At 39.0% G+C, this 16,071-nt stretch overlaps 1 protein-coding gene across 1 annotated transcript in view; it reads right to left on the reverse strand.

Moving 5' to 3' along the window:
• Positions 1-891: 891 nt before the first annotated feature.
• LOC117401291 (fer-1-like protein 6) overlaps positions 892-16,071 on the reverse strand; it is a 202,711-nt gene continuing 187,531 nt past the window's right edge. Inside the window, exons 37-40 of the mRNA XM_059013927.1 lie at positions 14,399-14,640; positions 10,640-10,797; positions 9,837-9,937; positions 892-2,652 (exon numbers count right to left, since the gene is read on the reverse strand). Of these exons, the coding sequence (XP_058869910.1) occupies positions 2,472-2,652; positions 9,837-9,937; positions 10,640-10,797; positions 14,399-14,640 (682 nt within the window). The 3' untranslated portion in view covers positions 892-2,471. The remainder of the gene's footprint in view (positions 2,653-9,836; positions 9,938-10,639; positions 10,798-14,398; positions 14,641-16,071) is intronic.

A 16,071-nucleotide genomic window follows, 5' to 3' on the forward strand; every position in this document is an offset into this window, starting at 1 on the left:
TAAACGAGTCAAAAATCTTCTGCTGTGTTCAGATGTTGCTCCATGCATAGTCAAGCTAACTATGTTTTTTTTCAAGCTAACTATGTTTTTTTCTCTGTATCATTCTTTTTTTTTTCTTGGTAATTTTGTGACCGTTCTTGCGCTGCTTGGATCTCCGTTTTTGTTTTTTGCTGAAGAATACAGATTGGCTGGACTTTTAAAACTACATAGTTTAAATGAAATCGAAGGGAAGACATCTACACAGCGGCTTGCAAACAACATCCTTGTGAGATCAAACTTTTTGTTCTTTCATTTTCTGCTACTGCGTTTGCAGTTTTTTTTTTTTTTTGAATGGCCATTCTGTTTTTTCATTGGATTCTGGATTTTTGGAGTATTATTTCATGGAACTTTTCTTTTTGGATTTGTTTTGTTTTTCATGAAGGGGACTGAACAATGGTTGAAAATTATATTTGAACTAAGCTTAACTCTTTGTTTATTGGAAATCGATGTGTATCAGGTTGTATGTATATGGTTTATTTTTTCTGAACTGTGCAGCATGTTCAGTGGTACCTCTTGATTTAAAAACCTGTTGGTTGGGTTAATTAACCTTACCTGTTTACATTTTAACTAAATTACACTTTGTATAGTGAGCCTCAGTGTTGACAGGATTGTTTGCTGATACACTGTTTCATGTTGTCTATGCTCATATGGTTTTTATATCACTTTCACGTTCTAGACTTACTTCTAATAAACATTTTTTTGGGTTAAGCATATTCCACAGGTCCCCTTTAAATCCCTCTACGCTGTAACTTATTACTTGCTTTTAACAAAAAATTTGAATGTTTGCTTATGGAATCAGTATACGCTTATGGACTAAGTGTCTAGTAAGTGTCTAGTTTGTTACAACTTATTTAAACCATAATCAACACAAAAGGACTGGTTTGTATTTATGTATTTCAACATTTATTCAGTCAATACATGGAGACAGTTTTGGATAGGGCTGATTGCATCTAAAAGAATCCTTGACTAAAAATGCAGACATAAAACACACACTGAAATCAACTCCCACAGTAGATGGCACTGATACTAAAGTATGTATACTGTACTCTGGCTTACAATGCATATTTTAGTAATAGAAGCACAGACTTTGCTAACTTCCTTGTCAGGGGTGTAGTGGTGCCAGACTGGACCAGTACTTCTAAATTTGCCATCGCAGTAACAGCAACCTGGGCATGAACGTTACACAATACCTGGAGGTGAACTGTGAGTCTCTTAAAAGAGGTCAGCTTGTGAACTCTGACTGAAAAGCGGTCCTTATTTACTCCTAAAACTTGTAGTGCTGATTGTTATAGTCAATGTGCATAAATGAGGCAAAGTGTGTTGTGAAACAGTCGCTTTTTCAAATGAAGTGATGTCACACGGCAGTTGGAAAAATTAAAGCCTGGAAAACAAGCTTAATAAGACATTTTGGGGCCGACACTTTGATAAATAGATTGCAATATGTGGTAATAAAAAAAATATTGGTTTGATTGTTTTCTTAGAGGCGATGTATGTGTTACAGTGAATGTCTGAATGTTGTGGCAAATCTCAAGATTTACTGGTAAATGTCGACATTTACCAAGAAAGAGATGAATGTCCGAAATAAATAGGATAACACTTTATTTCAGACATATACCAGTAAATCAAGAATAACCAAGGGCCTTTACCAATAAGCTTTGGTAAAATGTCCAAAAAGCAATATATTTCTTTATAATTCTGGACATTTACCACCTTTACTGGTAAATGTTCACAGTTACCAGTAAAACTTAAGATTTACCAGATTCTAACTTTTACCGTACTATATACACTATACATATACAATATACTAAATATAAACAGGTGGCACAGTGCCGCATCACAAGAAAGTACTGGAGCAACGCTCTGGTCTACTCTGGCCCCACTACACCCGACAGTACTTTTAAAACTCCTCGGTTATTGAACTAAGCCATATTTTCAACACGGTTTATTAAATTACTTAACTGTCACACCTGTAGTGCAGAATCATGTGACGAATTGAGCATATTTTTCAAATTGACCAAAATGACAGAGATCAATGGTCCTATTATGTACCAAAACGCTTACTTTAAGTTCAGTTACACATCCCAGTATAAGGGACATGCAATATGAGAATAAAATGTAATTATCAAAAGCATAATTTTTGACCTTACTAAACTTAATAATTCATGCCTTATTATTACATCACAGTGCAAAATAGAGCCCTGTGTATCTATTGGCCATATATAAATTATTTTAACACAGTGGAATATGCAAATAAAAGACATCTAAAAGAAGCACTGTGGTAGTTTTAGTCATCTTAAATGTAGGTAACAAAACATTCAATTTAAGGAAATTAGCCATCTATAAAATCAAGAAATCCATACAAACGTTTCAGTAGTACATTCTTCATATGCATCCATCCTGATTCATGAGTATGAAGCCTATGTGAGCAGAATCTACCCATTTACGATTCTGTTGGAGACTGCACCAGGCAGAGTGTAAAGGAGCAATAGAATGAATAAAGCCAATATAAGCAAGACAAAAGCTATGATAATATATTTCTTGTAATTTCTCCAGATTAAGTGAAAAAAACACTTGAAAGGATTCACAAACCAGGAAAATGATGTGTCTGGGCGGCTAAGAAAAAAAACAAAAAGGCATGTCAGTAACACTGTAAATACAACATTAGAGCCCAGTTTAGGCCCGTCAGATTTAATTATTTTGTTTTTCTTACAGTCTCCTTGCAATCATTCTGATTAAATGAAAATATGAATTTATGACAGAGGAGGCCACTCTGCCAATAAGTGCATGTCCGGTTCCAAGTAGGTGACTGATCTCAAAACTCTGAAGTTGGGTCAGAAATGATCCCAATCCATACCTTCACCACTCTGTGTGAACAAGTGTCCCGCACTGTCTGTCCTAAGTCTATTTCACTCCCAAGCCTCTGTTCCTGTTTCTGTGGTGTGTCTGAAGCAGTGTTTCCATACAGTTTCTGAGCAGCGACACACCTTCATACATCTAACTTTTTTGAGGCACACCAAACATATTTTATGACAACTTACCATTAATGTGAAATCTGGACTTGCCTGAGTGAGCACAGTCGCTAGATCCGGGGTGGAACGGTCAATTAAAGCAACTCATAGTAGGGTGGTCAAACTTATTTTTTGATTTAAACAGAAAAAAAAATCACTAATTGATTTTATTAATCAGTTAAACCTAACTTAAAGATAGCTGAAACAAAAACTTTTTTTTTTTTTAAACCATTTAAAAAAATACTTTTTAATGCACAAAAACCCGCTCATTATCTAACCGGAAGTCCATCTTGAGTTTCAATAGTTAAACAAATAAAAGTGACAATATTAAAATAAGTCTCAATCTGTTGTCACTTCGGAATTGGTTTTATGAACACAAACAGGAATTATTGAAAATATTGCGGCACACTTGCGTAGCTGCACACCGGTCTCAGGATTGATTAGGGTAACAACTTTTATGATTTGATAGCTTCATTAGTATTCTGAAAAAAAGGGTGGAAAAATAGAAATAATCACAACAAGATCAAAAAGTCTATTGGAAAACATTTCTGTCTGCGCTAGTGCCAGTGGTTGGCATAACTTTTGGGGTGTGGCCTCATTGCATGCTAGCATTGAGCGATTTCGATGACTGCGCAGAGGGGGTCACCAGTGTTTCAATCTAACTACGTAAATATCAAATGGTGAAATAGAAGGAGCAAGTGTGCAAAAGAAAGAACACACTTTTTAAAAATATAGTTCTAATATATACATGTATATACAGTGCACTCCGTGTAATCACATCCGTCCTGGATGATTTGCGGTTGATTCTTGAAAGCGGACCGATATGATTACTGTGGTGAAATGCTGCAGAATCTGTATGTTTGAGAATGAGAAGAGCTTTGTTCCCTGCAGTGTAATGGGTTGACCACTAGATGTCATGAGATCCCGCATGTATGCACGTCTTTGGAAAATCCATAGTTGCTTGTTTCCTTAACAAATTAAGAGTAATGGTTAATTGGTTAACTGCTTGTTAAAGTTAATGACATCTTGATTAAAAGGGCTTAGCTGATAGCTTTGTGACGGGGGTATAGAGGAGTAAGGAAGTGGAAGCGTGCGTGCGTGCAGTGTGGAAGCAGAAGAGACAGGTGTCAGACAGGAAGCACAAAAAGTATTGTTTAGTTAGTGCTCCAAATGAGAGCTAGCTTTATTTTGTTTTATTAGCAGTTGTTTTGCCACTGCAGTATAAGAAAGAAAACCAGCACCGGTTTAAAACTGTAAATCAAGACTCCAGCCTGATCATTTACACTGCCTCTGCCACATCGCATTACAATTAGCAAAAGCGCCTCCGCGCATCAGCAGCTTAAATACAGTATACACATGTATGCTCAATCACTGAGGACAATACATCTAAACAAGTCCTCGTGGGTGACGCAGATCTGATTATTTCATTTCCAACACTTGTCCATTTTTCAGGGAATACAATGTCAACTAGAGTTGTGAGCAACTTTACAGCTTCCAAGCAGTTATCGTGAAATTTAAGCGCATTGGTTATTATAGATAAAACATTATCATCACAACTGTAACGTATACCCAAAATTCACGTCAAATCGGCCAAAGGGTTCATGAGGAGTTGTCGTTTTACACAAAATCCAACATAGCTGCCACACCATGTGACCGATTCATCTTTCCTGAAGTAGAATCAATCGTGGACATGAGCGCACTATGTACAAAATATTTTACAGCTGTACTATTTACCGTTCATAAGAAGACTTTTGAATATTGTCCAACATTTTCATTAAATCCAAGATGGCTGCCACACCATGTGACCAAAGGCCGCCATATTGACCATGACACAACATCCCATAGTCCTCTACATCTGTGTCAAATTTTGTGCATTTTGGTGCAGCCGATAATAAGTTATACGCAGTTTTATAGCCAGTTGCGTATGTTGATGATGTCATGCAGAGTGGACGCCATGATTTTCACAGTAGCAACTTCCCTTGAACAAGCGTAAGATGACCACACTGAGATGTTTTATGCCAATTTTTGTTTCAATCAGATAAGCTTTTTGAAGTTTGATGATTTTATATTTTTATGGTAATTTTATGTCATTAATCAATGTGGTTGCCAAACCACAGAACCAATCAGCTTCATATTAACAACAGTTAATCATTGACTGTCCCTAAACATCTATAGCAATTTTCAGAACTCTGCAGTAAGCGGTTTCCGATACATAGGCGTTTTAACAAATTCTGCAAAATCCAACATGGCTGCCGAACCATGTGACTTGCGCAAATTTGCTGAATATCACCGACTATCCCCCATAGCCATCTACAGTGTACTGAATTTCGTGAGTTTTTGAGCATGTTTTGGCAGAAAAACAAAAAAAATAACTAGAGTTGCGAGCAACTTTACGGCTTCCAAGCAGTTAGTGTGAAATTTAAGCGCATTGGTTGTTATAGATGAAACGTTATCACAAATCATTTGGACACAGCTGACTGTGTCAATTTTGGCCAAAATATTGGAATCACTGGTTAGATGATTAATGCTGAAATCTCATTGGCCCACAGCAGCCATGTTTTGTACTGTAGCAACTTCCCTTGAACAACCGTAAAAGATAATCATTTTTGCTCATTTTGGTTTCAATCAGAACTCTGCATGTTATATAACAACCATCTGCAGTCAATAAGAAATTATGGAAAGTTTTACAGCCAGCTATAAATTTGACCTTTAGCAGAACTTAACCATACTATATAAAACTATTTATGCATTACACATAACACTACTTGCATTACCTATAGACATTTCAGGGTGAAAAATTGGCAAAACTGGTATGTCACCAATATTGATTTGCTCATGGTGGTCATGTTTGTTGATGTAGGAACTTTTGCTGACTAACTTTTTCAGAGGACAGTACAAAGATAACATATACCCAAGAGTCACGTCAATCAGCCAAAGGGCTCATGAGGAGTTGTTGTTTAAGTGTTTTACGCAAAATCCAACATAGCTGCCACACCATGTGACCGATCCATTTTTCCTTAAGTAGAAACAAGAGGAGGCCATTCAGCCGATCTTGCTCGTTTGGTTGTTAGTAGCTTATTGATCCCAGAATCTCATCAAGCAGCTTCTTGAATGATCCCAGGGTGTCAGCTTCAACAACATTACTGGGGAGTTGGTTCCAGACCCTCACAATTCTCTGTAAAAAAGTGCCTCCTATTTTCTGTTCTGAATGCCCCTTTATCTAATCTCCATTTGTGTCCCCTGGTCCTTGTTTCTTTTTTCAGGTCAAAGAAGTCCCCTGGGTCGACATTGTCTATACCTTTTAGGATTTTGAATGTTTGAATCAGATCGCCGCGTGGTCTTCTTTATTCAAGACTGAACAGATTCAGTTCTTTTAGCCTGTCTGCATACGACATGCCTTTTAAACCCGGGATAATTCTGGTTGCTCTTCTTTGCACTCTTTCTAGAGCAGTAATATCCTTTTTGTAACGAGGTGACCAGAACTGAACACAATATTCTAGGTGAGGTCTTACTAATGCATTGTAGAGTTTTAACATTACTTCCCTTGATTTAAATTCAACCCTTCTCACAATATATCCGAGCATCTTGTGGACCTTTTTTATAGCTTCCCCACATTGTCTAGATGAAGACATTTCCGAGTCAACATAAACTCTGAGGTCTTTTTCATAGTTCCCTTCTTCAATTTCAGTATCTCCCATATGATATTTATAATGCACATTTTTATTTCCTGCATGCAATACTTTACACTTTTCTCTATTAAATTTCATTTGCCATGTGTCTGCCCAGTTCTGAATGCTGTCTAGATCATTTTGAATGACCTTTGCTGCTGCAACAGTGTTTGCCACTCCTCCTATTTTTGTGTCGTCTGCAAATTTAACGAGTTTGCTTACTATACCAGAATCTAAATCATTAATGTAGATTAGGAATAGCAGAGGACCTAATACTGATCCCTGTGGTACACCACTGGTTACCTCGCTCCATTATTATATATAAACCTCTGTCTGTGTTTAACATATATACACCTGTGACATGTTTAATCAAGTTTGCAAATATAGTCAGTTTTATGTTTTGTGCTCTAGAATAGAATATACAGGCTTTCTAGCTAATTATTTGCAAAAAACTTAGTTAATGCATCAGTTGATATTAAAAAGGCAAAAGTAGGGAAATGCGATGTTATGGTTTTTAACTCTAACTCTGCATTCCCTCCCATCCCCTTACAAGCAACCACAGACAGTCATCATCAGTCAAGACGAACAACATACAACTCTCTGCAGATAACACAAGAGACCTCCATCATCATGGTCCGTTAGGGGTATGAGGTCTACTGCTATGCCAGTGTGCGAGGGTGTCGTGTATATCTGGGCATTATGCAGGTCTAGTAAGAGACTGATGCATAATAGTGGCACCAACATCACACTGTACATCTGAATTCCACTGCCATGGGGAACTGCATGCAGGGCAACATGAGGGGAAGTGTTTATGTATGGTAAATCATGAGACAGGTGCATGGCAGAAGGACTATCAAGTGCTGTAATATGAATCTATGTCCTAGCATAACTTTCTGTTGTATGGAATTGCAGATGTTCAATGGCATAACACAGTCTTTTGCAAGGGAGTAAGGGGTGATGGGCCGGCATTAGCATTCATAGTAACATGGACAGGAGGAATGGGAGCACTTTAAGAACAGGAAACCCATGTGACAGATGTATGACACAATGATATTGTCACCAGCAAAAACTGGAGTGTATGAGGTACACTGTTATGAAACTGTGTTTACATGGGCGAGTGGAATGTACTGTGTCATGCCAGTTTGAGAGGGCAGCACCAACAACACGGATCAACCAAGAGTTTTTCAGTGTCAAACTGGATGAGCAACAGGATACAGTTTAATGGGAGGGATGGCCTCACCGTCACAGTTGGGCTGTATACGTTGTGCTGCAATACCAGTATGTTCTGTATTCTCCAGTGTTTTAGGTCTATGTTGGCAGAGAGCACACACATGCATTCTGTATATATCCATCCTTACGCAGTGCAGATGGAGGTCTCTTGTGTTATCTGCATAGAGTTGTATGTTGTTTGTCTTAACTGATGATGGCTGTCTGGTTGCTTGTGTTGCCTTGCCTATTCCACTGATTGTAAGGGGTTGCAGAGTGCCATGAAATATTGCTGTAGAGAACTGCACATTAACTATTATTTGTTTATATATTTTTTGTGGAATTGTGGAATGTTTATTAGTGGTTCTCTTTCAGGGCCTGCAGAGTAAATTGTTAAATAGTCCCCACGGAAATCTGCACTGAGAAAAAAATAATTCTGCAAAGAATTTGTCTAAGTCTGCGGCACAAATTTTTCAATGAAAAATAGTGTTAATGAGTATTAACAAATAAGAAAGTAAGTCACAGTTAGTTAAGTAAGCAATAACCCATGACAGGGTGTGTGGGAAGACATAGGCCTATCTTGCACATGCCTGGGTGCATTGTGAGGCACAAGGTTGCCTGAGGAGAAGGTATGTTTCAGCACACACTGGAATGAGTTATTGCGCTATAAAATGGCTCTGTGTTTATTTTATAAAAAGAAAACAAAAAATGTAACATTTTAAAAACTAGTGTTTTATTTAATATATCCTTCTGCCGGCCAGTGCAAAATATCTCCAATACTTTGTCTTTAGAACCTAAAAATGTGCTGATCCTGACAGATTTAAATTGATTTGTCTATTTAATGTCAACAACTGTGTTTAATGTCAATAACTGTTACATGTTGGTCACAAAAATGTAGGACCCAATTACCAAATGGTGGGTACAGAACATGAACAGGCTCACCAAAAGAAAAACCTTGGTGTGGTAATAGGCTCATCGTTGTCAGCAACCAAAAAGGCAAAGAGAATACTTCAGTATAGTGCCAAAAGCGTAGAGTACTCATCTACTGGTGAGACCACACTTTAAATACTGAGTGCTATTGTGGTCACCACAGTACCAAAGGACACTGTGGACCTGGCGAGAATCCAACGAAGAGCAACCAGACTAATCCCAGAGTTAAAGGAAATGAATTATACTGAGATAGGCTAAAAGAACTAAATCTATTGAGCCTAGAACAAAGAAAAAGGGAGGACTAAGTCTTTAACATTTTAAAAGGAATTAACAAAATGAACCCCAAACAATACTTTAGGTGCAGCACAGAGATTAAGACCAGAAAATACAGTTAGAAATTAAGTGGAAATAAATTTAGGACATTGGGAAGGAGACACTTGTTCACACAGAAAGTGGTGAGGTTATGGAACTGTTGCTGTTAGATCTAATTTATATATCAACCATCTACCGACAAACACCATAAATATGATTGCAGTAAAGCAACATATACATTGGTGTTATACAGCAACACCAACTTAAACACACACAGTAAAAAATGTTGTTTAACACAGCTGTTATTGTTCATGCTCTTTAGGATTTTTACACTTAATCTCCAAACCTCTCAGAATTGAAGATTGCTTCACTAGACATCTCTTGTTTTTAATTGTCTAAATTCAAATAGAATGACCTTCCAATTACATTCAAAATGTCTCCAGCCTCTATTTATTCAAATCTAATGTAATAGGTAATTAAATGTATGAAAGAGCCTTGCTTCCTCTTGTGATCTACCCTGGACAAATAAATGAAAAAATGTGAGATAGATATATACATATTTTGCTAGAGCAAGATGAAGAGGGGAGACATGTTCACAGCTAGTAATACAAATTGGTGCTAGTTCTTACATTTTCTTTTAACATGTCTATTTTAAAATGTATTTAATTCATACTTAGGTTTCTCAAGTGGTTCTGGTTCTTTTCTTGCCTTGCCAGCAGGGGATTTCTGAGCCTCTTCAGCACTCAACAAGTGGAACTCTGCTTCCACCTTTCCCTGTAATAATAAAAATATATATAATCTGCTCAGATCTACAATCCCACAATTCATTCATTGGATGATGCTATAAATTAAAAAATATTTTATATCAAAGGATAAAAGAAAGGTAAGACACAAAAATAGATACAAAATAGATTTTTTATTTAGTTGACAGGTTATATATTAAATCACACTGTCAGAATGTTTGGTACTCAGTTATTATGTAGATAAGGGCAAACAAATTAGTTTTTATTTTGTGTAGTTAATTAACATGTTTAAGGTGTTTTCATTGACTGAATTTTTACCTAAACTTAAAAACAGTCCCAACAATTACAGCGTGTCACTATAGCGCCTCTGCAACACCATTTCCAGCTGTGGAAATGTTTCATTCAATTACAAGAAAACTGACCTTTAAATTATTGCTATTGTATAAATAGAACAGTGTAAAAACGTACATGTTTTAACAAAAGTTTAATGATAACGGTAAAAAAAAATGTAACAATAACAATGAACATTAAAAATAATATCCTAGCTGTTTTCCTGTCCGGACAGCCCTTTGGAACAGGAGATGCTGTCATGCAGATTTTGCAATAGGCATTTTATTTGTGTATCATATTGGTAAAATTGCCAGAATTGTTACGAATGCTCTCGATGATTAGGTACACTGTAAATACTGTTGTTTTCAATATAGCATTTTATTGAACTAAATGTGATGCTTACCGTAAGTTCACCAGATTTGGCAAAGGGCCACCAGCCTCTGACACGTTTTTGCTGGAAAATTGAGATTTTTTCAACTTTATTCTTCAGCATATCCAGGTTGCAAGCTTTTGCTGACTTTACACCTCGACTGAACCCATGCAGGTCCAGTTCAACGACCCCTAGAAAAAGCCAAATACATTTTTGTAAGGAGTATAAAATTTCACATTCAACATTTAAGTGTTGAAATATCTTAATACCCTATTAAGTTCCCTATACATCCTGGTCGTCTTAAAAAAAGGAATGTCTCGCCTGTTTCTAAGCAACAGAAATGATCAATGAGTCCCAAGCTTCCAAAATGAAGAGAAGAGCTCATGTAATGCTATCTTGTTTGGATTGCAAATCTAGAAGCAGTTAATCAGGATGTGAGATGGCTTGTAGATTTGAACTGAGAATCAACATGCAATTAAGTTATGTTATAACTAAGGCTTCTGATTTTCAGTTTTAAATGATTAAAAAACAATAACACCCCAATACAAAAAAAAAAAAGAAATCGGTATCTACCCAATAAACACAGGAAAAACACTGGAAATGGTTTCTCAATTCACGTTGACACACCCCTTTCCCATTTAAAAACAAAAACAACAAAAAAAACCTACTACTAAAAAAAAAACTACCTTTCCATGCAGTTGGGCAAAGTCCCTCCTTCCTGACTCATATCTATCATATTAATTCTGAATACTTTAAACCTACCCCCAACTATTGAGGGGTAGATTTGCTAAAGCGTTGCGGCTGTCGCAATAGTCGCAAACGAGTCAGAAGTCTAGGGTGAAATGTACTAAACAAGCGCAATGCTGTTAGCGACTTTTTAGTGAATGCTTTGTGGCAGCAGCTCTTCTTTGCGGTTCAACCTTAGATGAATATGTAATTATGGGCATCCTGCATAAATTCACAAAAAGGGGGTGGAGATACTGCAAATGATGGTTCTCAAATATTATAATGAGATTTACTAAAGTTTAATCCCATCATATTCTATACAGGGGTGTGGCCGAGCTGTTGCTGTGATGACATCATGGACCAGGAAGGAGTAGTGAACAAAGGCAAACAATGGATGGGCGGGTGAAGCTGCAGCGCTACGGCGTTCAGTGTATTTATTCAATAAACAAAACAAACGATTTGAACAAAACAAAACAGAAACAAAAGGGCACGTTGGCCAAACAAATAAACAAATAAACTGACAACAAATAAGTCTCATGCTGGTGTTCTAACCAAAACGCTTAGCAATTGTTATCTTATTTTTACCTCCCATCTCTGCTCTCGTTCTTGGTCTCTACTCCGAACCCTCTACCCTTTGCGCAGATAGCTGCAGGCTTTTTATATTCTGGCCGAGGGGTTAACTAGCTATTAATTATCACCCCTCGGCCATAGTCTGCACGAGTTTAGTAAGGATGCGTGACTGTCAGCTAGTTAAATAAATCACTAGCTGATCAGCCACGCATCCTCACAAGGTTTTTAAACACGAAAACAAATAACAAAATCGGCTTTCGCCGTAATAAACATAAATCATAATAAATAAATAATAAACAAAGGGGCGGGACACTCCGCCACAGGGGGCGACACTTACAAAGGAATCAATTTGTTCAGAACTTTTGAAAGCATGTTTTAAACAGTCGCAATTGTTGCTGGCATTTCCCAGCTTCTGACATTTCTGGTTTCTCCAATGAGAAGTAATAGACTGCGCACATGTGCCACTAACCCATCCAGCTCATTGTGAGCATCTGTATAGGAATAGTAAAATACATCTATTCTGTTAATGTGCCGGTGGTTTGTAATTGTGCACCACTGACTAACAAATAAAAATTGACAGTATACATTTGCCTTATAGGCTACACTTGATAATACGAATTATGTTGCTGGTCCCTTGAAATTCATATTAACGAGAATTGACTGTCCTCCTGTAAGTTTAAAAGGCACAGGTTTAAAAGGCATGTTGTATGCAGACAGGCTAAAAGAATTGAATCTATTCAGTCTTGAACAAAGAAGATGATCTGATTCAAGCATTCAAAATCCTAAAAGGTATAGACAATGTCGACCCAGGGGACTTTTTTGACCTGAAAAAAGAAACAAGGACCAGGGGTCACAAATGGAGATTAGATAAAGGGGCATTCAGAACAGAAAATAGGAGGCACTTTTTTACACAGAGAATTGTAAGGGTCTGGAACCAACTCCTCAGTAATGTTGTTGAAGCTGACACCCTGGGATCCTTCAAGAAGCTGCTTGATGAGATTCTGGGATCAATAAGCTACAAACAACCAAACGAGCAAGATGGGCTGAATGGCCTCCTCTCGTTTGTAAACTTTCTTATGTTCTTATGTGTTGTTGCAATAGTAATCCTGCCCAGTACAAGAGGAACCGCAGGTTCAGACATTTGGTGTATGTGCTTGGCTGAGGAGCCAAATCTAATGATACCGTAGTGCCATGGATCGGTGCAGAGTATCGTTTCTGTCGGGTGGGGGAGCGGACAAACGAGCTTCCACCTCTCACCTGTTACAGACCGCATGTTTGTGGGGTACCTGGTGCTAAATCATTCCTAGATGACCTGATTCTGGGTCAGGGTTTTGTACATAGCAGAGCAGCTATCTCGCTACAATTTAGCCCCCAAGCCAATCTTTTGTCACTGTCCGAGAGCAGAGTTTCCACCAGAACGTTGGGCAGTTTTAAGGGCCAGCAGGATGACGTGTCTGCTCTCACCACCCCCCCCCCCCCTTGTTACTGTGGGGGTTGACCAGTCTGGGTCCGGGCTTGTTTTTTCCCTCTCCGCCGTCTGCCTTCATAGCAAAGATGGGCTTAAGAAAAATCTGCACTCGTAGGTGACGATCAGGGGGTCTGCCCCTTGCCTTCAGGAATGTTCCCCGGTTGAAAAATTTGAGTTTAAAATTTCCGCTCATATATAATGAATGGGGATGGAAGCCTGAACAGGGAGTTCGGGAGGCCCAGTTCCAGGAGGTCGGCCGCAGAAAAGTCACGATCTCCTGCCAATGGAGCGGTGCTTAATTTAAAGGGCAGGTGAATGGGGGAGGATCCTGGAGATTCTAGGATTTTTGGTCAAAGTATAGTTGTCAATGTCCGTGGATCCTTCTTGGTCGACCCATAGGCAGCATGGGGGGCTGTCCGGGGCTAAGACCTGTGCCGCCTCTTGGCCAACCCATAGGCATGAAGCAGGACTGGAGGAGTCAAAGTCCGGCCTTGTGAGATGGTCAGCCTACGGCTAACAAAAACAGCAAGTGATGACTTATGCTCTGGTCACCTGCTCTGGGGGTGCAGCAGGCCCTCCTGGCCGAGCAGCGGTTCCAAGATCCTGGCCTGATCTTGGTCCTCTCCCCGTGGGTGAGTTTTGGCAGTAGGTGAAACGGGAGGGTCCCCGGAGATTTTTCACCAACACAGTTCAGAGACCAAGTCCCGATGGAAGTCTGAGTGGTATGGTCCCAGGCAGCAGTGGCTGCTGGACAGGAGATAACAGCAGTTCTCCCCCTACTTCGCTCTGACTGCGCACAGAGCCACATGCCCAAGCCCCCTTTCCCCGCGACCTGTCCTGGATACCGATTATCCTGACCGGCCACCCCCGCTTACCTCGTGACTCTCTGGCTCTGTCAGTCCTACCAGGGGGTGCCCCATGTGGGCACATGTTAATTCATGTATTACAGTATGGGTTTTGTGAATATATGTAATAGTAATATACAAAACAGATTTGGAAATAAGGCAAATGCTGAACTGCATACTTACCCAAAAAGTCATCAGAAGAAAGTCTTTCAAAATCCCAAACTTGGAGAACAAGCTCTGCTGGAAGCTTGCGTTCGGTCTTGTCCAAAGAGAAGATATTCTCCCTTTTGTTCACAACCAGTAGTTTTTCTGCAGGCAAATAGTTGAAGGGGAAGACAAAACGCCAGTTAAAGTTTCCTTCTCCAGTCAGCGAGTTATAGTGCACATCAGTCTCCTGCTTGTCATCTTCCAGACCTTTTAGCCACCTACAAAATAAAATAACATAATTAGCAAACATCATCTGAAAGAACACAGATTTTATGGGCGACGCAGTGCTAAATTGGCAGAGTGTAAAGTAGCGCTCTGCCGCGGCACACATTTGACCCCATCCCGAATGTATTAACTGGCCCAAAATGAATGAGACACAGCATAAGCTGGCACACTTAAATGAATGAGACACAGCATAAGCTGGCACACTTAAATGAATGAGACACAGCATAAGCTGGCACACTTAAATGAATGAGACACAGCATAAGCTGGCACACTTAAATGAATGAGACACAGCATAAGCTGGCACACTTAAATGAATGAGACACAGCATAAGCTGGCACACTTAAATGAATGAGACACAGCATAAGCTGGCACACTTAAATGAATGAGACACAGCATAAGCTGGCACACTTAAATGAATGAGACACAGCATAAGCTGGCACACTTAAATGCTTAAATGCGCTGCGTCGGTGCTCAAAATGGGCTACTACAATTGAACAACAGGAAGGTAATTTGAAATGAAATGAGGCAGAAATGACAGATCAAAATGGGCTACCCTGTGTTTTAAATAAAATGTACAGCTTTTAACCCACTAAAGCCTGGGTAGCTCACCTGGAGAGGTAGAAAGTGTCTTGACATTATATTATTGTTATACAATGGATAAAACCAAATACAGTGCCTTGCGAAAGTATTCGGCCCCCTTGAACTTTGCGACCTTTTGCCACATTTCAGGCTTCAAACATAAAGATATGAAACTGTAATTTTTTGTGAAGAATCAACAACAAGTGGGACACAATCATGAAGTGGAACGAAATTTATTGGATATTTCAAACTTTTTTAACAAATAAAAAACTGAAAAATTGGGCGTGCAAAATTATTCAGCCCCTTTACTTTCAGTGCAGCAAACTCTCTCCAGAAGTTCAGTGAGGATCTCTGAATGATCCAATGTTGACCTAAATGACTAATGATGATAAATAGAATCCACCTGTGTGTAATCAAGTCTCCGTATAAATACACCTGCACTGTGATAGTCTCAGAGGTCCGTTTAAAGCGCAGAGAGCATCATGAAGAACAAGGAACACACCAGGCAGGTCCGAGATACTGTTGTGGAGAAGTTTAAAGCCGGATTTGGATACAAAAAGATTTCCCAAGCTTTAAACATCCCAAGGAGCACTGTGCAAGCGATAATATTGAAATGGAAGGAGTATCAGACCACTGCAAATCTACCAAGACCTGGCCGTCCCTCTAAACTTTCAGCTCATACAAGGAGAAGACTGATCAGAGATGCAGCCAAGAGGCCCATGATCACTCTGGATGAACTGCAGAGATCTACAGCTGAGGTGGGAGACTCTGTCCATAGGACAACAATCAGTCGTATACTGCACAAATCTGGCCTTTATGGAAGAGTGGCAAGAAGAAAGCCATTT

Source organism: Acipenser ruthenus, chromosome 47 (genome assembly GCF_902713425.1).
Source record: "Acipenser ruthenus chromosome 47, fAciRut3.2 maternal haplotype, whole genome shotgun sequence".
Taxonomy (NCBI): Eukaryota; Metazoa; Chordata; class Actinopteri; order Acipenseriformes; family Acipenseridae; genus Acipenser; species Acipenser ruthenus.